The sequence below is a fragment of the Chlorocebus sabaeus genome, chromosome 18 (genome assembly GCF_047675955.1).
Source record: "Chlorocebus sabaeus isolate Y175 chromosome 18, mChlSab1.0.hap1, whole genome shotgun sequence".
In the NCBI taxonomy this organism is placed as follows: domain Eukaryota; kingdom Metazoa; phylum Chordata; class Mammalia; order Primates; family Cercopithecidae; genus Chlorocebus; species Chlorocebus sabaeus.
The window spans coordinates 64,775,976-64,792,809 of NC_132921.1; the positions used below are offsets into that span (position 1 = coordinate 64,775,976).

The 16,834-nt window shown below is 40.5% G+C and overlaps 1 protein-coding gene across 3 annotated transcripts in view; it reads right to left on the reverse strand.

The window, feature by feature from the left end:
- The window catches only part of MYOM1 (myomesin 1), a 158,654-nt gene that overhangs the window by 22,042 nt on the left and 119,778 nt on the right, over positions 1-16,834 (reverse strand). For all 3 annotated transcript variants that reach the window (XM_037982472.2, XM_037982473.2, XM_037982474.2), the window contains 4 exons: positions 6,703-6,859; positions 4,887-4,993; positions 4,726-4,770; positions 518-654 (listed from right to left, as the gene is read on the reverse strand). In XM_037982472.2, coding sequence (XP_037838400.2) covers positions 518-654; positions 4,726-4,770; positions 4,887-4,993; positions 6,703-6,859 — 446 coding nt within the window. The remainder of the gene's footprint in view (positions 1-517; positions 655-4,725; positions 4,771-4,886; positions 4,994-6,702; positions 6,860-16,834) is intronic.

The following is a 16,834-nucleotide window of genomic DNA, read 5'->3' on the forward strand; positions in this document are numbered from 1 at the left end:
AAAGCGGTAAGAATGTGCGATTAGCCCTTTCTGAGTCTTTAATGCTTTTTACAATAAGGATGTATTGTGTTTTTAACCAGAAAAGCAATGAAAGGTATTTTATTGAATTTTTCAGAGCCATTAGGACAAGAGGCCTGTTCTTCATATAACGAATCAAGTCCGTGCCGAGGTGTCCAGTGTGAGTATGATGTGAATTCAGGCAAGGGTGTGGGCTCCTCTGCCTCCCAGGACAGCCTCTCTGTTTTCATGGGTGATCATACATCTCGGTTTGCCTGAGACCGTTTTGGTTTATGACTGTTTATGACTGTTGTCCTTTCATTCTCAAAGCATCCCAGTTTGCATAATATGATATAGTCAATCTGTATTTTCATTTCACAGTTTTCACTTGTGAGAAGGATTTAAACTCACCCACTCCACCACCCAGCGGTTTTTATAACAACATATCCACATCCACATAAGGCTTCCTCAGTGTATTCTACAGTGATACATTAAAAAGGCTAAACAGTGTAAAACCTACCGGGCCTTCAAAAATTTCCTTCTCGTTAAATATGTAGTTGACTTTGGCATTGCCAGATAGCTTCTCAGCCTGCATCCAAAACCGGACCTGGCCCTTCTCCAAAATTTCAACTGCCAACTCTGATTTCACTGGGACAGCTATGAACAGCAAAAATAAACACAGTAATTATATTGCTAACCAATTATATTGGTACTCATTTTCCAACAAGTGAAAAAAAAAAACAAAAAAAACCAGGCAATGGAAATGACAATGTAGCACCTGCTTCTTGCAAAGCCCAGAGACAGTGAGAGTTGCAGGGAAAGGCTTAAAGACAGAGGGACTCAGCTCTGATGCTGGGACTGTCACTTAGAGCAAGTTGTTCATCCTCTTTGAATCATTAGTTGTCTCAACTGTAAAAATGAGGAAGATGAACTTATCTCTAGGGGCATGGGGCACTTGTAGTCAGTATCTCTAACTTTCTACTGAGGCTTTTGGTTGGTGTTTTTCTTTTTTTTTTTTTTGCAACAGGTTCTCGCTCTGTTGCCCAGGCTGGAGTACAGTGACACGATCTCGGCTCATTGCAACCTCTGCCTCCTGGGTTCAGGTGATCCTCTCACCTCAGCCTCCTGAGTAGCTCACACAACAGTCATGTACCACCACACTCGGCTAGTTTTTTTTTTTCTTTCTTTTATTAGACAGGGACTCATTATGTTGCCCAGGCTGGTCTTGAACTCCTAGCCTCAAGTGATCCTCTCTCCTTGGCCTCCCAAGGTGTTGGGACTATAGGTGTGAGCCACCTCATCTGGTTGGCAGGTGTTGTATTTTAATTTAGAAGCTTCCTAAACTTATGTCAAATGTAAATTCATATTTCTTTATATTTATTTTAAAACTACCCTTTTCAAGTTTCAAGGGATGCTTTTCTTTGCATTATTCCATATTCACTAGCAAGTTCAGTGTGATAAATTCATTCCAATGCAGGACTGAGAGGGGGCTCAGATGTCATCTATCGAGGGGGTTTCAAGGCAGAGAGAAAGTAGGTTTTGGAGTCCCACCAAGATCTGGACCAGCTACTCTCCTCCTTTAGTTCTTGTGTCCCTCACCTGCTAACATGGATGTACTATGAAGAGTAAATATAAGGCCGGGCATGGTGGCTCACACCTGTTATCCTAACACTTTGGGAGGCCGAGGTGGGCGGATCACTTGAGGTCAGAAGTTTGAGATCAGCCTGGCCAACATGGTGAAACCCCGTATCTACTAAAATTACAAAAATTAGCCAGGCATGGTGGTGGGCGCCTATATCTCAGCTACTCCGGAGGCTGAGGCAAGAGAATTGCTTGAGCCTGGGAGGCAGAGGTTGCAGTGAGCCAAGATCGCACCACTGCACTCCAGCCTGGGCAACAGAGTGAGACTCTGTCTCTAAAAAACAAACAAACAAACAAACATAAATATAGTAAGAGAACATATTAAGGTACTGTGAATAGTGGTCTGTGTTCAAGAAGGTTGGTTCTCTTCCTCCCCTCACTTTACTGATCTCTTTACAAAATCTCAACTGCACCCCAGGAGACAGTGGTAACACGTCTGGGTGGTGGAGCTGAGAGCAGGGTCACTCCATCTCTTCTGTATTCCTCTTGGTCCTGGTTGTCCACACGGTGGTTTTCCAGTGTGAGCAGGATGTCTGAGTGCACCAGGGTGGCAAGGGCAGAGGCTAAGCTTCTCCCTTGCAGGACATTCATGCTTGCTAAAAGTAAGTCTTGAGGAGAGTAGAAAGTACAATTTCTTCTAAAAATATCTGGAGACCTCATTCTAGGAAACTTACTATGTGAGTGAAGAGGTTACCTAAGATGCCCAGAGTGGTGAGGGAGGAGGAGGAACAGGCCCTCCTGGAAGCCTCCAGCTCCCTTAATGTTCACTGTCCTCCCTGAGTCCTGAGAACATCGTCTGGGGAATGCTGGCCACCTTGAAAGTCCACGGGGGCATGGAGCAAAAGTGGCCATGCATACATAGAGACAGCCCATGTCACAGTCAGGGGAGCAGGCTCCAAAGGCAGACCACCTGGGTTTCACCAGCTGTGTGCAAATGATCTAGTTACCTAACCTCTCCAGGCCTCATGTTCTTCCCCTCTAAAATCAAATCAGCACAACACCAACCCTTTTAAGTTAATTGTGGAATTCAAATAAATATATCCTGCTTAACAACTCTATAGAAAGCCTGGCATATAATAAATGCTCTATTAACGTTGGCTGTTAATATTTTGGTATCTCTTTCCTCCTCTAGTTGCTTCTACAACACCCTGGAAACACCTTTTTTTTTTTTTTTTTTCTTTTTTTTTTGAGATGGAGTCTCACTCTGTCTTCTAGGCAGTGGCGTGATCTTAGCTCACTGCAACCCCCACCTCCCGGGTTCAAGTGATTCTTGTGCCTTAGCCTTCAGAGTAGCTGGGATTACAGGTGACAGCCACCACACCTGGTTAATTTTTACAACCACTAATTTTAGAATATAATATGTTGACACCTAAGAGGACACACCAACATATCTATATTTATATATATGTGCTTGTGCATGTCTCCCCACATATAGTGCATGTATACAAGAGGGGTAACAACTGGTGTCTGCAAACGAAGGGCCATTATGCAGCATGCTGAGAATACCAAAGTGTACCCTCCCCCTACTCCCCCAAAATACCTTGAATTCTGGGTGTACGGATATATATTCAAATAAGCTATCTTTCCACACTGCAATTTAGTATCAATACTGGCAAGATAGACTAAGTCGCTTTCTATTTTTAGCTTTGTTCATTTTTATTTTTTCCATTTACCCAGCTCTAAATTTCCTTAGGCTCTTTTCTCTGGCAGTTAATGTGCCTCAGCGAAATATGTTATTTGTAGGTTTAAGGCACATGTTTAGTGGTTTTCAAAATATTTTTGAAAACAGCTTAAAATAGGAGAATTTACTGTGCCAAAGGATAAAGGAATACCATACTCGTTATTACATTCTCTAAGAAATAAGACAGTTTAAAACTTTACAAAATCTCACGAAGACAGCTTCATCAACATGCCAGCGGTTACAAAGATGAAGTGGCTATGAATCAATAAATCGCACGTGCTACTTTGATCCTATCACCAGGCCTCTGAAAATATTCACGTTGTGACCTCATTGGTCTCAGAGTGGTAGGGAAAGAAAAGAGTGGGTGCTATAGTATTGAAAAATGTGCTTCCTTGGGTTAACCAAAACACCCTTGGGTTGGGGGCTTTGATACTTGCATGTCAGAGTTTGTTATTTTGTGATTTTTATATTTATTTTTTGTGACAGTTTCTCACTCACCCAGGCTGAAGTGCAGTGGCATAATCACGGCTCACTGCCGCCTCCAACTGCTGGGCTCAGGTGATCCTCCCGCCTCAGCCTCCCGAGGAGCTGCTGCCATACCTGGCTAATTTTTGTATTTTTGTAGAGATGGGGTTTCACCACATTGCCCAGGCTGGTCTTGAACTCCTGGGCTCAAGTGATCCTCCCGCCTTAGGCTTCCTAAGTGCTGAGATTACAGGCATGAGCCACCTTGCCCAGCCACATGTCAGAGTTTTAATCAGTCTCAGGTTCTCCCTACTAAAAGGCGACACTGGGTCTCTAATAAAAGGATACCTGAGTTTGCTGCTACCCTCTCTCTTAGCACCAATAATCAGAGTTCTTAGGCTTATGCAAGATAAAATATCTCAGTATAAATGATAATGACATCAGGCAATGCCTACTGTCTGGATTAATTCTGGCATGATCTCAGCTCATTGCAACCTCTGCCTCCCGGGTTCAAGCGATTCTCCTGCCTCAATTTCCTGAGTAGCTGGGGTTACAGGTGCCCGCCACCACACCCGGCTAATTTTTTGTATTTTTAGTAGAGATGGGGTTTCACCATGTTGGTCAGGCTGGTCTTGAACTCCTAACCTAGTGATCCACCCACTTTGGCCTCCCAAAGTGCTGGGATTACAGGCATGAACCACCGTACCCCACCCTCTTACAGCATTTCTATATAGTAGGTGCTATAAACCATTGTGATAGCCATTCCTGGAAAAGAAACCAAGGCACAGAGAAATAAAAGTGAGCTGCTCAGGCACACAGCTTGAGTCAAAAGTCCAGAACAAAGAGAGTCCAGGCCAAACACTTTGCTGTCATCTCATCTATTCCAGAAGTTGCTGCCTAGTGAGACTGCTCAAATCTGTGTATGTATTGTGGATACTTACTTGGGAACTTGTGTTCATGGCTGAGAGCAAGTAAACGTTTCAATTCTGTAGGGGGAGAAAGAAAGCAATTAAACCTTAAACTACTAAAAAAAAAACCACTTAAGAATAATCGAGAAATCAAAGCAACATTCGACGTGTGAATGCACTGATTTTAAACTTACCTTCCTCATCTATTAAGTAGCTTGATGCTATTCCATCAGTGTCTGTTACATCGCAAGAGTAAATACCCAAGTCGTCCATCCCAAGGTCTTTGAAGGTCATTTTCGTCCTTCGGAACAAAATATTTTTCTTAGAAATGAGGGTGTGTGGGATCTGTGGGCCTGTGTTTCCCCTGATTCTGGGCAGTTGTATATGCTACTCCTTTCATCTGGACACCTCCTCTCATCTCGCTGAGCTCCAGCCTACGTGTTCTTGGTGTCTCAGGTTCAATGCCATTTACTCTGGGAGGACTTGCCTTACCTCCTTCCAGGGGGTGATGGTGACAGGGGAGTGGAACTGGCACAAATCCCACATGCCCAAGCTATGCTGCTTATCAGTGCACATCCTGCAGAAAAATATCCAGCTGAGCAGCCCCTGCTGGGAGCCAGACACTTCCCCCGCCAAGGACAGAACTTGCTGTTGGTAACTCTGGGTGCCTCTCCTATGCCATCTCCTGCTCTCCCCTTTTCTGAACTTATTATAAGCATCTGTATTCTCCCCAGTGTATAATCCCTGTGCCTTCAGAGACAGGAACTGCTTTGTTTACTGTGTTATCCCCAGCACCCAGTACCTTGTCTGGCACATAATATGTGTAATAAGTAAATGAATGGCTCAGTGGGTAAGTTCATTGCGTTTTCTAACTTTGGCAAGCTATATTGCTAGGCAGTGTCTAAGACCAACCAAATATTGAAATGTTAAGTGCACAAACTGGGAGAAAAATTTATCGTTCAATTATCTTTTCTTGGGGCAAATGTGTTTCATGTCAAGAAATTTACAGCATAGGGGCAGAAAAAGTCCTTTAATTATATTCAGTATTTCCTTGTCATTCTACAACAAAATTGCTAGTTTTTTCTTTGATTTCGAGATATACTGGGCTTCATTGTAATAGAAAAAAGTACTTAGAAAATACTGTGCTTTATCAAATACTTTGCTTTATCATATGAATCCAATGTGGTTGACACTATGAAAATATAAAGCTTCGTAAGCTTTTGCTATAAAGCAAAGTAAAAAGAACACTCAAAATCTTGGTGTTGAAAGGAAATGACAGATCACACAATTCCTCCATTCTCCCCACTCTCATTTTATAGAAAAAGAAATCTGAGGTTTGTGGAAGTTAAATAGCTGCCCAAGGTTATACAGCCAGCTCCTGGTAGAGTTGGGCCTAGAGCTTTTCCATGTTGTACTTCCACATAGAGCTTTCTTCCCATGGACTATTGGCTCACTCATGAGTGATGGTGAAAAAAGCAGAAGAGATTATCCTCAAACCATTTAATTTACCATAACTTGAACCAGCAGGTTCTTCCTAGCCCCCTACAAGTATCCTCATCATTAAGATTTCCAAATTTCACAGATAATGAGAATCATCTTTAAAGCTGATCTTTATGTCAATCGAATGTTTCTAATAGCATAAATGAGATAAATAAGAAAGAACTTTAAATGGAATAAGTAAAAAGTATTTTAGAAGGGTTATTATTGTTATTTTATTTTATTAGAGACAGGGTCTCACTATGTTGCCCAGGTTGGTCTTGAACCCCTAGGCTCAAGTGATCTTTCTGCCTCAGTCTCCTGAGTGGCTAGGATTTCAGGTGTGAGTCAATGAGCCAGTCTAGGATGATTATTTTTAAGGTTTAAGTTGGTTATTATTTTCTACAATACCAGATATAAAATATATGTGACTTCATCCTCTTATTCCAAGCAATTTAAGTGGAAATCAAGGAGCTCACCTCATTCTCCTACAGTGAAAAGGAAACCCATGATTGTGATTGACATAGTCCTTACTTGTTGCCCTTGCTTTCGACTTCTAACCGTGGAGAGTCCTCAGTGGATACATAATCTTTGGACCAGGTGAACTCGGACTTTGGAGTCATCTGATCACATTCGAAGTTCAATGAAATGACTCCATCATCATCCACATTTACAACAACCTCTTTGGTGCCTACAAGATCAAAAAGAAGGTACTGATACTTCATGGAGGAAAGCAACCAAGTAAGAATTTGTTACCTTGAGATCTTTTACTTTAGCCCTAAAGTAGGGCCCTGAGCCCAGGTCAAGGAAAAGTTTCACTGCTCATGTGAAGGGACAGTCCTACTCTACAATTTGGCTTTTATGCCATAACACGAAATCTGATGGTTGTACCACGTTTCTTAAGTAGAGTCAACACCATGGACAGTAGTGTTTGTTATGTGACTGATGGTATAGTTATAGGAGCGGTTTGATTGCCATAAGGAGACAAGGCAGCTTTGGGAAAAGGGAAAGTCAATTGATTTTGATCAGGCCCTAATTCATGACTTTTGCTTCAATAATATCCACATGCAATCAGTCATCAAGAAAGGGCAGAGATGAAGAACCCAAAAGGAAATTGAATGGGAGAAAGTAGAGAAACTAAGAATCACCTATATTCACGTATTCAAAGTCTTTAAGTCATTTAAGAGTGGAGAAATATATGGATGCCTTCTCTGTGGATCACATAACCATAAATCAATTTAAAGATGTCCCTCTAGACTAGAGTGATAGCAACTGAGAAATGACTATTATTGAACTGCATGGAAATTTAAATGGAAATGAGTTTCAAGAGATTCAGCTCTTTCAAGAAGATTGGTTTTTGGATTTAAAAAAACCAATTCAGTTAGTGTTTTGAGTTATTCTATTTTTGAGAGTTATAATAAATTGCACCTGCACCTAATAGAGAATTCTAGGATAATTTGTATAGCATATGAAACATTCACATCTATTCCTAAATCCAGTTGAAAGGAGTAAAATGCTCTACTCAGATTTATACTCATTCAATTGCCAGTCTAAACTTCGTTTGTTTCAGTACATTAGGAAAAATATATTAAAAAAATAAAAATAATATACAGTTTGTTTCAGTACATTAGGAAAAAATATATTATATTCAATCCCAGAAAAGTACAGCTGTATTTTTTTAAAAAGCATAAAAAAACTTCCAAAAGAATTGAATGTTTTCTCTCTAGATTGTATCATAAGAGGCCAACATCCTGGCCTACTGTCCAATAAAACTTGTTAGTGGAAAAAAAATTGCAAACGTTTTCCCAAGGGAAGGCCAAGACGAAACCAGTGCCTAAATGGTGCCTGGCAGGATGATCTTGGTTCCTGAGTCTGACAGTTGATCTAACTTACGTCCGTACAAATGGCAGTGTATGCTTCAACTATAAATTTCCAAAAAGTGATTGTTAGCACACGCAAAGCTTAGAGAAGAAAATTTTTAGAAAATTTTTTAAAATTCCTTTTTCTTAAACAAAGGGCTACTTTCATATTTGGTTACCTAGATAAACTGAAATAACAATCAATTAAAGAAGGCTTAAGGATTCCTTAAGTTAATTGTCTGCCATATGTTACTTTTAAAGGGCTATATGTATTCCATTGCAAGTTGCAGCCCACATTTTATTTCTGTTCCTGATAACACATGACTAATCCTCACGCTCTAGTTTCGTATAATATTGAACAAATGCTCTTATTAAAACTTAAGAAAAGGCTAACACTGAAGAGTGTTGACTGTATTATAATATACAGTTTGTGTGACTGAGTAACAGAAAGAATGCAAACAGAAATTTTTGTATATCTGTGTTGTTACAGAGAGAAAAGAAGTGAGGTAATCTTGCTTTTTGCATAATCTCTATTTTGGAAGCATGACAGATTGCTCATATTCATCATTCATTGTTCTATCTGTAATCTCTTTTTAAAAGGAAGTGAATCATCCATATGCTTGCTGTTTATTACATTAGAGGTATGACAAGTTTACAACAAAAATATTGCTTATTGATTGTGAAAGATTTTTTTCTGAAAACAAAATAACCACAAAACAGAAAGAATATGAACAATTTAATGAGCTTCGCCATTCTCTCAATGCTGTAGGTAACTTTTGTACTGTAACACCTTACCCATTTGGAACACTGCCCAAAACCAAGAAATAAGGAAAATAAGCCTCTAATACCAGTTCTGATGTGACAAAGTCCACATGCTAGTATGCTGCACACTCACCAGAGAAGTGGAATCCCTTTTTTTTTTTTTAAAACAGGGTCTCACTCTGTCACCCGGGCTGGAGTACAGTGGTGTGATCTTGCCTCACTGTGGCCTTGGCCTCCCAGGTGATCCTCCCACCTCTGCCTCCCAAGTAGCTGGGATCATATGCACATGCCACCACACCCGGCGAACTTTTTTGCATTTTTTGTAGAGACAGGGTTTCGCCATGTTGGCCAGGCTGGTCTCAAACTCCTGAGCTCAAGTGATCCACCCGCTTTGGCCTCCCAAAGTGCTGGGAATACAGACATGAGCCACTGTGCCCAGCCTTGGAGTCTTTCTATACTTTGCTTGAGACAATTCTAACAAACCTAGTTGGTTGGTTTCCCTCAGTAGATTAAAAAAAAAGAGGGAGGTAAGAAGCTACTATGAGCAGGAGCATTGAGAATAAAGAAAATGACAGCAAGAGAAGATAGAGATAAACTAAAAAGTAGGCACAAAAACATTATTTACTATAGGGGCAGATAGTTTCTCACCCCGTAACAACACTGCTGTATCACAACACTGTGTGTTAAATAAAGGTGATACTTAAACGGCTCTAAGTCACAGAAAACGGTAAATAAGATTCAGTATACTGCATCCAAGAAGGATGAAAAGCACTTATTAAATTGCATAATTTATTTTAAAGGGATTTTCATCAGAAAGTCTTAAATGAAATTTTAAAGTATTAATGTTTTAGCGGTAAACCCTCAGGCAAATGGAACAAATGGTCATCTAAAATAATAATTTGTTCAGGTTTTTGAATGGCCAAATTTGGTCCCAAACCCATGAAACTTGGAGAATAAGAAAATTCTAGCCAGGCATGGTGGCTCATGCCTGTAATCACAGCACTTTGGGAGGCAGAGGCAGAAGGATCACTTGAGGCCAGGAGTTTGAAACCAGCCTGGCCAACAAGGTGAAACCCCATCTCTATTAAAAACATAAAAATTAGCCAGGCGTGGTGGCGCATGTCTGTAATCCCAGCTACTTGGGAGGCTGAGGCACAAGAATCACTTGAACCTGAGAGGCAGAGGTTGCAGTGAGCTGAGATCACACCACTGCACTCCAGGCTGGGCAACAGAGCAAGACTCTGTCTCAAAAAAAAAGAAAGAAAGAAAATCCTGTTTAGTTTTTGTCTCAATTGCCTCAGTTACTGAGCAAAGAATATAGAGCTGAATCACTGAAGTGCAGTCGGTCCTTCATATCTATGGGTTCTGCAACCGTGGATTCAACCAACTGTGGATCGAAAATACTTGGGGAAAAAACAATAAAAATAACAATGCATCAATAAAAACAATGCAAATTAAAAAACAATACAGTATCCCAACTCTTTACATAGTATTTACGTCGTATCAGGTATTATAAGTAAGCTAGAGGTGATTTAAAGTATAAAGGAAGATATCTGTAGGTTATATGCATACACTATGCCATTTTATAAAGGGACTTGAGTGTTCCTGGATTTTGGTATCCACAGGGGGTCCTGGAACCGATCCCCCAGGATAAAGAGGTATAACTGTATTCTGAAAAATAAACTTTGTAAAGCATTTCAAAATCTTTTGTGAAAATATGAAATTAAACAAAAGATGTTGCTTATTTGCCTTTTTAAATAAGAGATGTTATTTTTAGGTTCCAAGCCACATCTGTGTTTCAACTTCAACCTATGAGTCGTACATCATTACCTTATAGTTGAGTTGTAACATAAGAAATGGGATCATTTATACTTTTAGAAAAGAGTGTGGAAATTTTTTCAAAGTCTTACATTAAAAATTATAATTTAAAATTAGGTAATTGGCTGGGCTCACTGGCTCACACCTGTAATCCCAACACTTTGGGAGGCCAAGGTAGGAGGATTGCTTGAGCTCAGGAGTTTGAGACCAGCCTGGGCAACAAAATGAGACTCTTTATCTACAAAAAAAAAAAAAAAAAAAAAAATTTAAATTAGTAGGGTGTGGTGGCTAACACCTGTAGTACCAGCTACTAGGGAAGCTGAGGTAGGGGGATCACTTGAGCCTGGGAGATGGAGGCTGTGGTGAGAAATGATCATGCCACTGCACTCCAGCCTGGGTGACAAAATTAGACCCTGTTGCAAAGCAAAAACCAAAACAGACAAACAAACAAACTTAAGTAAATGCTAGGAGAGAGCTAAATAGGTAAGGATTAGCTATAATATCAATCAGTATCTAAGAGTTTCCCTTATCTGTGAAGCTTTTCTTGATTAATTATGTCAAATCAGTATATCATAAGCAATATTTGTAGTGGGTAGAAAAGAGAGACATGAGCATTTCTTCAACTTATGCACACATAATTGTGGGTGCTACTGGTGGATTTATTAAATAAATGAACAATAAAGGAAACAAAAACTGTTTAAACTGTATTTGGCACTTAAGATTAAAAACTTTCTTTTCTTTTCTTTTTTTTTTTTTTTTTTTTGAGACAGTCTCACTCTGTTGCCCAGGCTGGAGTACAGTGGCGTGATCTAGGCTCACTGCAACCTCTGCCTTGGGTTCAAGTGATTCTCCTGCCTCAGCCTCCAGAGTAGCTGGGACTATAGGCACGTGCCACCATGCTGGGCTAATTTTTTTGTATTTTTGGTAGAGAGGGGGTTTCACCATGTTAGCCAGGATGGTCTCAATCTTTTGATCTCATGATCCGTCCACCTCAACCTCCCAAAGTGCTGGGATTACAGGCGTAAGCCACCGCACCCAGCCAGATTTAAAAATTAAAACTGGTTAAGAGGATTATTTGATTGGATTTTCATTTTTCAAAAACTTGCACTGGTCGTTTAGTTTATTGAGAATAGGGTTAAATTCTACATATGTGTTTTATATTTCCCTTACATATTTACACATGCCAGGGACTGGATTGAGATGAAAAAACAACAGCTTTAAAAGATAAATGCCAGTTTAAGATTATGACATTTATTTTATCGGACACTGTCTTGTTAAAGCTAAAGTATAACACCAACATTTTGATAAAGAGGTGAGAGGAAACCAAATTACCAATGAAACAGCCTTTGCAAAATTATGACATAGTTGACTTCATCTTGTTTCTGACCTCCAAGCTGCCCTTGGTCATTCCTGAGCATAGGTTAAGTTAACTTTTAGTTTATAGTTTAACTTGAAAGCAAGAATGATAATAGTCCTCCTCTCTGTGCAGGGGCTGAAACCACTAATGAGAGGTTACAAGACAGGTGTAGTTTCTATTATCCCTTACTGCTTAGATGCCATGTGACCAGAGGTCACAAGATCTGTAAGCTTCCCAGTTGCTCCCATAGATAACATCAGTATTGTAGAACCTAAGATTGTTTTCTTTTAGATGTTTTTAAGACTGACCCCACCCAGACTCCTGACTTGGGACTCAATTTACTTTCCCATTATAGGCATCTTGGTCTTCTAAGTCACTCTTTAAAAAATGCCCTTATTCAAAGAAGCTCTGAGCCTTCAGGGAGACTGACTTGACTGACAACTCTAGGTCTCCCACTTCAGCTGGCCTCATGTCAATTAAACTGTTTCTCAACTGCAGTGCTGCGGTCGCAGTGGACTGATTTTGTCTATGCAGTGGGAAGGGATAACCTAACGGGCGATTACACTAACAAAGAAAATATTCTAGTGGCAGTGGGTTTCCTACTTACTTTTATACTCAGAGTTTGAAGCTGGATCTCCTCCTTGACAATTTTTTTGAGGAATTAAAGAATTAATTAAATAAGGGTCCTGTACATAGCAGACAAAAAATTCTATTGCAATTTAACAAAAGATACATGATGCTCAAATGGATGATTCTCTTTATAGATGCCCTAGCAAAACCAAAGCTGATGTATTAGCCTATAAAGCAATGACAGCATTTTTTTTTTTTTTTTTTTCGAGATGGAGTCTTGCTCTGTCACCCAGTCTGGAGTGCCGTGGTGTGATCTCAGCTCACTGCAACCTCCACCTCCTGGGTTCAAGCAATTCTCCTGCCTCAGTCTCCCAAGTAGCTGGGATTATAGGTGTGGACCACCACACCCAGCTAATTTTTGTATTTTTAGTAGAAACAGGGTTTCACCATGTTGGCCAGGCTGGTCTCGAACTCCTGACCTCATGATCCACCTTCTTCGGCCTCCCAAAGTGCTGGGATTATACGCGTGAGGCACCGCATCCAGCCAATGACAGCATTTCAGAATTTCTAATATGCCCCAGGCTAACCCACCAGATAGTGCCTTGTGGAGATTAACTTGGTACAATATCACAGAAGAAGCCTGACAGAAAAGTCTACCCATAATGTCCTCCTCAAATTTTCCTTTCTTTTTCCTTTTTTTTTTTTTTTTTTGTTAAGATGGAGTCTTGCTCTGTTACCCAGGCTGGAGTGCAGTGACGTGATCTTGGCTCACTGTGACCTCTGCCTCCCAGGTTCAAGTGATTCTCCTGCCTTATCCTCCTGAGGAGCTGGGATTACAGATGCCTGCCACACACCCAGCTACTTTTTTTGTATTTTTAGTAGAGATAGGGTTTCCCCACGTTGGCCAGGCTGGTCTCAAATCACTGACCTCAGGTAATCTGCCCGCCTTGGCCTCCCAAAGTGCTGGGATTACAGGTGTGAATCACCGTACCTAGCCAAATTTTCTTTAGAATATCCCACAACTTAGCTGAGGTTTTTCCAAGAGCTGAGCTCCTGTCAATTAATTAATGGTTGAACTCTGAGCAATGCCTAAAGAGGCATATTCTCTCAAGTTGATTGAGGGATGTGGTTCCGATAATTAATGGGCAGGAAGCAAGTCTGATGTTCTGCTATCAAAGTAAAGCAGTCCTTGTAGCTATTCTTATCCAGATGAGAGGCTATCCCACTTAACCACAAAGTTGGGCTGGAAAAGTGGACCAAAATTTGGCATAACTTAGATTTTTCTCAGAAACAACCTTTTAACCTGTTCATGAATATGAAGAACTTAATTAAGATCTCAGGAGATTGAGGTATGGAACGTGAGAGAGCTATTGTGTTGTTACCTAAAAAGGATTTAAGAAGAGTTGTCACTAGTCAGCTCCTCAACCTAAGCAAATCCTTAATACAGATACAGAGATCATTGATTGTAACAGATCTCATTTTACATTATTATTATTTTTTCTTTCCTATTCTTTTCTAGTAGAGACAGGTCCCACTATGTTGCTCAGGATGGTCTCCAACTCCTGGGCTCGAGTGACCCTCCTATCTGGACTCCCACAGTGTTGGGATTACAGGGCCAAGACAGCATTCCCATGGTCCCTCCAAAGCTTGCCCAGAACTCCCGGTATCCTAATGGGTTCAAGTGTGGCTCAGGACTAAAATGAACTATTTGGAAATTAACTCATTTCATCCCACTTTTCTTTCTCCTCCTTGCAAAAAAATGATAATAAAGAATAAAATTTAAAAGCTTAAATAAAATCACAGTAAACTGTTAACCTTCCTACACATTTTGTAATCTGATATGATAATTCTTTCTCATATAAAGTATTTTACATGAGCATGAATATATCACTTTTATAAGCTTTAATTATTTGTTCTCCATGGTGTGTGTGTGGTGATGTTTAAAAAACTGAAGAGCGGGACAGAATAGAAGCAGAGGAAAGTGAGTTAATGTAATTGGTCACGTGTAGTACTGAGCTGCCCTGGGTTTCAGATGAGGACCGGACGCTGACCACTCAGCCTCATGCCCACATTGGAGCCTCCACCAGACATTTCTTTCCCAGCTCACCCATCATAACCAGGGCAGGCAGAACAAGACGGTTAGGGTGAAGTGCACACACTGAGGCTTCAAGACAGAGTCACACTCACTGGCAAATATGCTACTTATTCATTATTTTTTCATTTAATAAATTAGCTACTATATACCTGGTACTATGTTAGACTCTCAGCACATGTACAGAAAAGATGCAGTTCCTACGTTGAGGAGCTGTGGTCTAATGTACAGTTCACAAGCCTGTTTTCACACTGGAATTACCCAAATTGCTAAGTAAACAAACAAACAGCAATAAGTCTGTGTTCAGGTACCCAGCCTAAGATTCTTTTTTTTTTTTTTTAAGAATATCTGATCTTCTGTCATCATCCCATCAGCCCTAAAGATCCTGATTTAATTGGTCTGGAGTTGAGTCTGGATAGCAGTATTTTGAAAACGTTCCTCATATGATTCTAATGTACAAGCAAGGTTGAGAACTATGGTCCTAGCAGATGAAAGAGATCAGTTAGCGAGCAAATACAAGTGCAGTTTTCTTTTTTTAATCTTTCTTTATTTCTTTCTTTTCTTTTCTTTCTTTCTTTCTTTCTTTCTTTCTTTCTCTCTCTCTCTCTCTCTCTCTCTCTCTCTCTCTCTCTCTCTCTCTTTCTTTCTTTTTCCCTTCCTTCCTTCCTTCCTTCCTTCCTTTTTTGAGTTTTTTGAGATTGAGTCTCACACTGTTGCCTGGGATGGTGTGCAATGGCACAATCTCGGCTTATTGCAACCTCTGCCTCCTGGGTTCACGCGATTTTCCTGCCTCAGTCTCCGGAGTAGCTCAGATGACAGGTGCACACCACCACACCCCGCTATTTTGTTTTGTATTTTTAGTAGAGACAGGGTTTCACCATCTCGGCCAGGCTGGTCTTGAACTCCTGACCTCATGATCCACCCGCCTCGGGCTCCCAAAGTGTTGGGATTACAGGTGTGAGCCACCGCACCTGACAAGCGCAGTTCTCCAATGAGCCAGCTGAGCTCATCTTTTAAAGTTAGTCTGGCTTCCTGCTTTAGAATCCTTCACTTCGTGACGCCACCACTTGACCACTGAGCACACATTTGCCTTCTCATTCCTGGCAGGCTCCGGAACCAACCAGTGTTTAGACACTGGGACTGTAACGAGCTCTTGCTTAATAGGTTATCAACTCAATCTCAACTCATCATTCCTTCTGGTAATGCTTTCTCCTAACCTGCCTTGCTCCTTGTGACCAAGCTAACTTCCATCATCCAGTTTTTGCTTGGGACCCAGTCCACCACCTGATTCTCCTGCCCGCTGCTTGGTTTCTCTGGTAAGAATACCTGCGGTCTGTACTGCCAGCGATGGTGCCCTCCAGATCACCTTCCAGGCTTTGGCAGGTCTCTCTCTTGTCTTCCATCTGATCTGGCTCACCTGGCCTTCACCTCCACCCCAGGCCTGATGCAATCAGCCGCAGCTGCTGTTTCTAAAATATCTAATATCAAGGAGAGACCATCCTTTTTTATGTGCCAACTCCTCCACATTAAGTATGTTTTATTCCATTCTTTTACAGACTTTTTTAGCTAATGGATTTCTTGGTAAAGCATGACACACTTAGTTCATTATCTGGATTCTTACTCCCAGCACAAATAGACAAGAATACATCCACTTGCAACATATTCTTTGACTTCAAAGGGAGACCGGTGATCCTACCAACCCCAGGAGATTAAGTTAACTTTTAAAGTGGAATTCAAATTACACTTAAAGTATCTTGTTAGATGTATTTGTGGTTTGCTATTACGAGATAAGCTTTGTTTTCTAACTGAAATTTTAACAATGCATCCCTCCAAAACTTTTTCTTCTGAAATAGCAATCCAAGTTTCACATCCCAAATCTTGAAGTTGATAACATGCTCCCCTGCCATGTATTCTAACATAAAAGAAATAAAGTGGGTAAAAGTAATATGTTGATATCTAATAGAATGAATACATACATACAGAAAATTTTAGGCTATGTATAAAGCTTTTATAGGGACTTATAAAACCTTGCTACCTAGTTTATAGCCTATTCAGCTATAGAAATCTTTTATGAGCACCTCTCCTAGCTCTCATCATCCTGTGCTGTAAATGCTGTCTTTTCCATTAGATTGCAAGCCCAGTGTGCAGTGATGATGTCATATTATTCCTGGGACCCAAATGGCACCTGACACAGTAGGAGCTCAAGAA